The sequence below is a fragment of the Arachis hypogaea genome, chromosome 15 (genome assembly GCF_003086295.3).
Source record: "Arachis hypogaea cultivar Tifrunner chromosome 15, arahy.Tifrunner.gnm2.J5K5, whole genome shotgun sequence".
Lineage (NCBI taxonomy): Eukaryota > Viridiplantae > Streptophyta > Magnoliopsida > Fabales > Fabaceae > Arachis > Arachis hypogaea.
Genome location: NC_092050.1, coordinates 43,031,687 through 43,041,165, shown reverse-complemented (window position 1 = coordinate 43,041,165; position 9,479 = coordinate 43,031,687). Strand labels below are relative to the sequence as shown.

General features: G+C 34.6%; 1 protein-coding gene across 2 annotated transcripts; it reads right to left on the bottom strand.

Annotated features, from left to right (window-relative positions):
- Positions 1 to 596: 596 nt before the first annotated feature.
- On the bottom strand, positions 597 to 4,466 carry LOC112750221 (F-box/kelch-repeat protein SKIP11). Of its 2 annotated transcripts, none has more exons than XM_025798832.3 (2): positions 4,211 to 4,466; positions 597 to 2,963 (listed from the first exon to the last, which is right to left on the bottom strand). In XM_025798832.3, exon 2 carries the CDS (start codon positions 2,860 to 2,862, stop codon positions 1,171 to 1,173), a length of 1,692 nt encoding a protein of 563 aa, XP_025654617.1. In that variant the 5' UTR covers positions 2,863 to 2,963; positions 4,211 to 4,466; the 3' UTR covers positions 597 to 1,170. The 2 variants fall into 2 exon arrangements, with proteins under 2 accessions (XP_025654617.1, XP_025654618.1); XM_025798833.3 differs by having other exon boundaries at positions 3,480 to 4,379.
- Positions 4,467 to 9,479: the final 5,013 nt, after the last annotated feature.

The following is a 9,479-nucleotide window of genomic DNA, read 5'->3' as shown; positions in this document are numbered from 1 at the left end:
AAGAGGTTGCGGGTTCGAGTCTCCTATCTTTCCAAATTTTTAAAGCCAATGAGTAATAGCTCAAATGGCATAGTCTCCCCATACTCAATTAAGAGGTTGCGGGTTCGAGTCTCCTATCTTTGGTAAAAAAAAAAAAAAATAATGGGAACTCAGGTACAAAACTACACATTTAAGATGATCACTATAATCTTCATTATTATGACTTAATCAAATGTCTTGAAATATTAGGAGGCAATCAACTCTTCTTTCATTTAGTTGTAACGATGATATATTGGGAAGATAAATCGTTTCTGAAACGCATTTCAAATTCAAGCTGGCAAGTGCATCATCATAGGCCAAAATATGGTTTCATGCAATGCAATTATGAAGCCAGAAGGCAATAAAAATAAAATAAAATATGCTTCTATGGCTTAAGGGCCTTTGAAGCAACATAGTAATCTTTGCTGAAAGCTTCATGAAAGCCTTAAAAACAAAAAGAATGTTGATATGTAGTTTCAGGCATTTAGCTCTTTGGCATTCTTGCATCAAAAAGAACAAATCCATAATATAATACTATAAAAGAGGAAAAGACAAGAAAAATCTATCTGCGCAAGTAATGAATGAAATGGTCACATACAAAGTATACAATCCATCATGAATTCAAATAACAAAATTGGTTTGATACATAATTCAAAATTGATGAACAACTCTAAGAAAGTTATTTCATTTCTTCAATCTAAGAAACTTTGTGATCATTAAATTCAAATGTCTAGTTTGTGTGTTCTCAAGATTAAAATCTTTTAAAACAGACAGCACCAGTCACCTACATTTTGTGTTGGAACTTTTCAATTATTTAACATACTCCTTTTCTTGCTTTTGTGCTACATGATACCAAGAAAATTTTCATGTCAATGTAAATGGAGGGTAGGATACCAACTAAATCGAACAAAACAGTAATCGGAATTTTTGGAAACAAATACTGATGAGCTTCCTCCCAAGCAAACTTTTCAGCCAATCTTGATAAATATCTCGAGTCTCCTCCCCAGACTTCGAATCAAAATATCATAGAAAGAGAGAAGGGGAACGGTACCAATTAGCAAAACTCCTATGTCAATGGGTGAATCACCATTGTACAATTTCATAGGACTTTGAAGTGTCAAGATGTGTTAAACCTTCACACAATTCAATTATTCAGCATCCCATCACGGCGCAGTTATAGACAAAGTTACCGGACCGTTTTCTAGCGAGTAGATTCCACTGCGGAGGACCTTCACCCGGCACCCATGAATTGAGTTCGATGAAGCCCTCGCCGTGAGTTCTAGGTCCACCAATAACCATAAGCCTATTTCCGCAGGCCCTGAATGCAAGACCCCAACCATTCATTGATACTGCCCGCTCCGGCAGTCTCCCAATCACAATCCACAATTTTCTTTCCTTATCGTATTTCTTAACCTCCATGTCAGCATAATCAGCAGCATACAATTCATTATTTACAACCGCAACCAACGGAGGTGCCTCGGCCATTGCAGGCATCTCCGACCCCCTGTTGCTACGTCCAGGGGACATGCTAGGAATCTCGGTCCAAGTCCTAGTCTGTAAATCATACTCCTCACCACATGTAAGAAGCTTCGACTCGCTTCCTCCAATTCCACCTATAACATAAAACTTCCCATCCATGAATACCCCGGAACACATCTTCCGGGGTTTCTTCATGCTTGGGAGTAATTCCCATGTTTGAGTCTCAGAATTGTATAGCTCTGCAGAGTCAAGGATACGCCCATCAGAATCACACCCACCAGCTAAGATTGCAACCTCTCCAAGGCTAGCAGAGCCAAACAAGCATCTCGGAGCATTCATCCTCATTCCGGAGGACCACGAGTTTGTCAAAAGACTATATCTGTATATAACAAGGGATTGCAGCTCCCTCCCAAATACAAGAAGATCGGTACCTACGGCTAAAGATTCCTTATCCGAACACATGAAGCACTCATTAGAGGCCATCCTTGGCAAATGCATCCATCGCTGACGGATCGGATCATAGGCCTCCCATTCAAGGAGAGCATAGGAGAAATAAATCCAATGTTCCATGATACCATTTAGTCTCCTCCATTTATAAAGCTCACCGCTTCGGATTACATTGCGGAAGCCCCTATTCAGAGAGGCAAGAGAGCCATAATCTGACCTTGAGCAACGGCTGAGACAGGTGATTGAGCTGTCCCGGTTCATGCGTGGCAAGAGAGAGCCAGAATCTGATGAACCCCCAGCATGGTTCTGCTGGTGGTCATCAGATTGCTGACCACATGATTCCAATAAATTCACAGCAAGCTCAAGCTGAACACCGGAATCTAATAAATCCCTGAGTTCACCCCGCTGCTGTTCTTCATTCGATTGCCGAACACCAGAATCTAATGAATCCTCCGCCACAAGTTCATCCTCTTGCTGTTCTTTGTCTGATTGATGAATACTTGAATCCAAGAAATCCTCATGTTCACCCTGCTGCTGTTGATCAGATTGATGCTCACCAAATTCCAGTGAATCATCATCATCATCATCATGCTGTTCTTGTTCAGCCAATGACTGGTCATCAGTCCAATCACCAGCTTCTTCGCCATCTTGGCAGATACTCAATGTCTCAATGGTTTCCTGATCCTCTTGGGGAACTACAGAATTCTCATTATCCTCAAGGGATTTCTGTTTGGAGTCCAACATCCTAGTATACTTCCTGGGACGATTCTCATCCTCGGATGCATTATTTTCCGCAGGGCGCTTGCCATTATTCTTGATGTCCAACTCAGGCAGGTATTTCATGTAAGACCAGTTGTTCTCTGCCTGGCAAGAGCTAGGAAACAATCTCGAAACCACACAGGAACGACCTTCGAACATGTCTCTCTCTCTCTAACTGTCCGCAGAAAGCAACAACAAATGGGCACTTCACGAAGAAAGCCTCAATCCAGAAATGACAAATTCCCAGCAAATTCAAGAATCTGTCCAACAAAATAGAAGAAATCAATTCATTAGTTTCAAATTTTAATTCTTGTTTGCAGAAACAAAATCAACACCCAGAAATAAATCAAGCAAAAAAAAAAAAAAATACATGATTCGGATTGAAATCCAATCAGCTAAGCACTCGGATAGACTCCAAATAATCATTTATTGGAGGAAAAATATGAGAGATCCCAGGACATGAAGCAAAAGAACAGAAACAACACACAAAGTTCAATTGAACATACCAATAACACCCTCCAAAGCAGAACCGGAAATTTCAAAATTTGAATAAAATCCATTAATCATGATGGCCATGTCCCAAATGATTCGACAAACCGAAAACAAAATTAACCAAAAGATCATTCAAATAAAAACGCAAGAGCCTTACAAGGTTGGAAAAAAAAATAGGAACAAAAAAATCCCCAAAAGATTAATAATAAAAAAAGAATGGTATTTGATGGCCAAATTTTCAAATTGAATCAAAAAATAATCTTCCAAATACTTTCTTCACTCACTATAATCAGCAGCTCAATCTCACTACTATAGTATTCCATGGAGTCCTCACAGAAAGGAACCACTCTATGAAGGTTGTCTGGAACGAGTGCCTTCACAGGCACGGAAGGAGAATGCAAGAACGAAGAAAATAATCATAAATAGAACCAAGCCATCTTTTATGATAGGTAGGTAGGAACTGAACATAGGAAAACAAGCCTCAAACAGAAGCATCTACTACGACAAATAGCTCTATTTATTAATACAAATAAATATCTTAATGATAAGTAGAAAAAAATAATCATAAATATCATCATACCATATAATAATACAATTAGAGAGAATAATCACAAATAGAACCAAGCCATCTTATATACATACCCGCACAATTTTTTCTATTTAAAAAAAATAATTAAATTATGCATTCATAGTTATCTCGTTTGAGAAATAAGCCAATTTTCCTGTTCAGGATCCATGATAGATAGGGCTTGCTTTACCGATCAAACAATGCAGGAAACAAAGTAGAATGATCAATCATAAACTACAAGAGAATTATCAATTCACATCAACTATAGAAATTAGAAGAAGGCAAGCAAACGGTGGTGATAGACCCGGTCATTTGATTTCTTTTCTTTTCTTTTTTCTTTCTCTCTCTCATTCAGACACCAAAAACGAAACCAGAGAAATTAGAAACTACTCAAACAAGTAACAAGATTACAAGACAACAAGTGAAATCTGTGAATAACATACATACCCAGCATTAAAGAAAAGAAGAAGAGAGAAGCGAGTAAGCTGAGCAGAACACGGAGAGACAGAAGCACAGAAGAAGAAGAAGAAGAAGAGAAGAAGCGTTTCTATTGTTGTGATTTTGGAGCAAAATCTGATAGAGGGGAGGGGGACCTTCACTTCCATGCCCTTATCTCTCTTAAAACACAACCTTAATACCCAATTAAATAATTAAAAAATAATTATTATTTTAGAAATTGTAATTTTGTAATAGTAACTTCCATATTTTTAAAAATACTAAAGGAATCTTCTTATTTTTGGAAAGGAGGATATGTGGCGGTGGTGGAGGACGGTTGCGAAAGGTGGTAGGTGGGCCCAAAAGATGTTCGCCGCGCTGCTCGCAGTTAACAGAACCGGTAACCGGGAAATGCCGGTGGACCAACGTGTTTAGTAGAGAGAAACAGATAGACACGAACACAAGAGGGAGAGGGAGAGAGACTGTTACGTTTCTGCGCCGTTCGATTTTGATTCCAAAATATCGGCTAGTCAATTTCTCGTGTGAATTTGAAGAACGGGGAGAAGGATACCTGCAACGCAGCGTATAATGACGTGGCGCGTCCAGATTGGTTGATTGTGAAAAAGTGTTCGTTGAAAATCGCTCTCCGAATTTTGACTGGTCAAACTTGAGTGTTAAATTATAATTATATGATTTTTCGGTTTTAACAGTAAATTAACAAAAAATAACAATCAATCAATAAAGTAACTAGTCACCAAAAAAATCAATAAAGTAACTCATGAATTAACCATAAATAGAGAAAAATTAATTCTATAACAAAATTATTTAACATAATAATCTTCTTTTCTTATTTACTGGTTTTCTTATTTTTTGTTGTTCAAAATCTTTTTTCTTTTTTCCTTTTATTTCGATGACATTATTGTTTTTTTTTTGGTGACTCTCATACTCCGATGACATTATTGTTTAAGTATAAAGGATGATAATGATTTAGAATTGGACTATGCTACACATTCAAGTATTTTTTTACCCAAGTTTTATCCAAGTAGATTCAATACCAATTACACGTGCTTTCCCGCGTTTTTTCTTCTTCTTTTAAATACACGCACACGTCATTTTCTTCTTTTAAATTCACGTATACCTCCTCCTCCTCCTCTTCTTTCTTCGTGCACGCAGATTCTTCTTCTTCTTCTCCTCTTTTGTTACCGTCAACAACACCAATAATACCAATATTTTGCTGATGGATTATTTTTCAATCGAATTTAAAGGAATGCAATTGCTAAATTGAATTGAATTGAATTGAATGGATGCAGGTGTTCTGAATTTGAATTGAATTGAATTGATAATCTTTAAATTGTAGACAGAGGTGTTTCGAATTTGATTTTATTTAATAAATTATGTTTCATTCATCCATTACTATACAATTGTTTCACCATGAATACGTGTTCAGTTCATTATGCAAAAAGCTGTTTGAATTTGATTTTATATGATGGATTATGTTTCGTTCATTCAGTACTATACAATTATTTCACCATGAGTATGTGTTCAGTTCATTATGCAGAAAGCTGTTCGAATTTAAATTTTTATAATGGATAACATTCCATTCATTTAGTACTATACAATTATTTCACCATAACAACATGTTCGGTTCATTTCTGTTCTATACAATTCAAAATTCTTCCTCCTCACCTTTAACTGCTTCTTCACCATGGAGAGAAGGACGAAAAGACAAAAAAAAATACAACAGTAACAACAACAAAAGAATGACGATAAGGAGAAAACACGTGAAGAAAAAGGAACACAAAAAAGAAGGAGGAGAATGAGGAGGAGGAGGAACGCGAAGAAGAAGGCGAAGAAGAAGAAGACGCTCCGTGCGTAAATGAGCGTGAGAAGAAGAAGAAGAAGAAGAAGAAGAAGAAGAAGAAGAAGAAGAAGAAGAAGAAGAAGAGAGCGTGAGGAAAGAAGAAAGCGGAAAAAGCGCATGACCTAAAATTGCTTGGATGAACTTAGATGCCAAAATTGCTTGGATGTGAAAAATATCTTTTTAGAATTATATGACAATTATTAAGGGTGTTCTCATTTAAACAGAAAGGCTAATTCAAGAAATTTTTTTAAATAAAATATTTTATTTATCAAAATAAATAATTTAAAACGTTTTGACTAAATTGTATCGGATCTCTTATTTTGTTTACAGTATAAACGGAATAAGATTATACGTATCTCTTCTACACTAAAAACGAGATAAATGAAGATAAGGTACGAGACGCGTAGTTGTATCACGTTTGTAATCATGTTGTGTAAAATTCTTATCTTGTTCATAGTGTAAATGAGATACGTGTAATCTTATCCCGTTTACCTATATATATGCATTTCGTCCACAGCTACCATTAATAGCTTTTCACTTTTATTTCTTGGCCTTTTCTCTCATTTTTACCTTTTTCTAATCATATTTTCGAATTACTTAAAAAATATGGCGCGCGTTGATAATCACGATACAAACACTAAGATTGAACGTGACTTGGCACATTGCAAAGACAGCTGATTTTGAGGTTGGTGTTGTTTTTCATTTTATGTTTATGTTAAAATATAGATGTGTTGTCATACTTAGAGTACTTTTATAAAGGTAATATGTGAATAAATATATGGTTAGGAATGATTTAAATGATAGGATATAATATTAGACATACTTTAAAATAGTTTTGTTAGTTAAATATTTGTTTCAGTTTGTTTTTTTTTAATCTAAGTTATTATTAAGCATATGTTTATTAATTTAGTTATTAATTTGAGTGATGGTGGCGGAAATCGACTAGTTAAGAAATTTAATAAACAAAATGCGTTGCAAGTACAGTTCTTAACCAACTAAGATCCGCCTTCTCAATTTAAAAGGGGTTGTCACAAAAATTAAAATTAAAAATACTGGGAGTATGAGTCCCAAGTCGTCTCTCAACGAGTTGCAGGAAAGAGTGCTAATTTATCAATTAGAAATTTTCCAGAAGGTTTGAATTGGATAATGAGTAATTAAAATAATTGTAAATTAAAGCAATAAAACTAAGAATTATTATTAATATAAAAAGTCTTGATTGGGGGATTGATTAATTGGAAGTTCTATCCTTGTTGGAATCTTCTCAAGTGTAATGTAAAGCAGTTGTTATTTTCACTTAGGTAACCCTTACTGAGTAAAGGAAAGTCAAGTGATTGGACTGATTCTTATCTGCAGATCCTAGTCCTTTCCCTTGGGAAGGTCTAACATTAGTAGATATAGAATTAGTCAACAATGTTCAAATTAATTAAGCACTTGAGCATTTCAACTCAAGTGTCTCCTCTTAATCAACTCCATGTCAAGTAGAAAATCTACTCCATTGACATGGAATTAATATTCATAAAAATATAAGAAGACATAATAAATAAAATAAAATAAAATATAAAATTAAAATTAATTAAAAATAAAAGTAACCCTATATACTAATAAATTCAAAATGCAACATACTTAATTGAATAGGGCCAATAAGCAACTAATAGAAATAAAGGAATAAGGAAACAAACTAAAGTAATGTCTTCACGGAGGTAATGACTCTTCAGCATCCAAAAATCCAAAGCAAAAGTAGGGGTGTCCATGGATCGGATCGTATCCGCAGATCTGCGGTAAATATCCGCATCCGATCCGAAAATTGCGGATACGATCCGATCCGCAGATCCGCAGACCCGCACTATAATATATATATGTTTGGTATTATATTTACTTGTTTGTATGTTTTATTTAGTAATTATTATTCATATATTGTATTATTTTATTTTTGTTATTTAGAGAGAGTTTGATTAAAAATATTTTTGGAATAAATAAGTTTAAAAGTATGAAAAAAATATTTTTATCGAATTCTTTTACATAAAAATATGATTAAAAAGAGAAGGTTTAATTATGCGGATATATCCGATATCCGATCTGATCCGATCCGCAAAAGTGCGGATCGGATCGGATCGGATCCGGCACTAAAAAGTGCGGATATCATATCCGATCCGATCCGATAGAAATTGTGCGGATCGGATAGAATTTTTGGCCATATCTGATCCGATCCGATCCGCGGACACCCCTAAGCAAAAGCATAAACTATCAATGTAAAGCTAATCTAGATTCAGATTTAAAACTAAAAAAAATAATCCTAATATCGATGTATCTGAATGTGTGTGGATGCGTGTTGAGTTTTTGCATGTTCCCTAGCTTTAGTCTGTGTTTCTGGGCCGAAAACTGGGTCAAAATGTGGCCCGAAATCGCCTCCAGCGTATTCTGTTATTTTTGCAGATCGCGCAGGTCACGCGTACGCGTCGTCCACGCGTTCGCGTCGTCCACGCGTTCGCGTTGTTCACGCGTTTGCGTCATTCGTGCAGACTTCAATCCACGCATTTGCGTTAGGCACGCATTCGCGTCGCTGCGATTTCTTCTTGTGTTCCTTCCATTTTTTGCAAGCTTCCTCTCCATTCTCTAAGCCATTCCTGCCTTATGAAGCCTGAAACACTTAATACACGGATCACGTCATCGAATGGAATAAAGGAGAGTTAAAATACATAATTAAAAGATCTCTAGGAAGCAAGTTTTCAACTATGGAATAATTTTGGGAAGGAATTATAATATCATGCTAATCATATGAATAAGTGGGTAAAGACGTGATAAAACCACTTAATTAAACACAATATAAATTATAAAATAATAATTTATCATTGAGTTATTAATAATTTCTAATAAACTTAATTAAGTAACAAAAGGTTTATGTTTCTATTTACTAAACATTTAAGTAAATATTTTTTTTTTAATTTTTTATTACTTAAACTAAGTTATCAAGTTGATGGTGTATTTATTGATTATTCAAGTAAATGTTTTTATTTAATTTAACTTGTGAAAAGGATGCGAAATAAATTTTGTTATTTATTATTTAACTAAGTAATTTTATTTAAATTAAATAAAATAAATGTTTATTAGTTTAGTTATTAATTAACAATCAATCAATAAAGTAACTCATGAATTAACCATAAATAGAGAAAAATTAATTTTACAAAATAATTGTTTAACATAATAATCTTCTTTCTTATTTACTGGTTTTCTTATCCTTCTGTTGTTCAAAATCTTTTTTTTTCTTTTACTCCTATGACATTATTGTTTAAGTATAAAAGATAATAATGATTTAGAATTATATGATAATTATTCAGGGTGTTCTCATTTAAACAGAACGGCTAATTCAATCTAAATTAAAAATTGATAAAAATAAATAACATTTTAGATTTGATTGAATTT

Coding starts and splice junctions, on each gene's coding strand:
- LOC112750221 (XM_025798832.3), bottom strand. CDS start 2,862: ATGTTCGAAGGTCGTTCCTGTGTGGTTTCGAGATTGTTTCCTAGCTCT.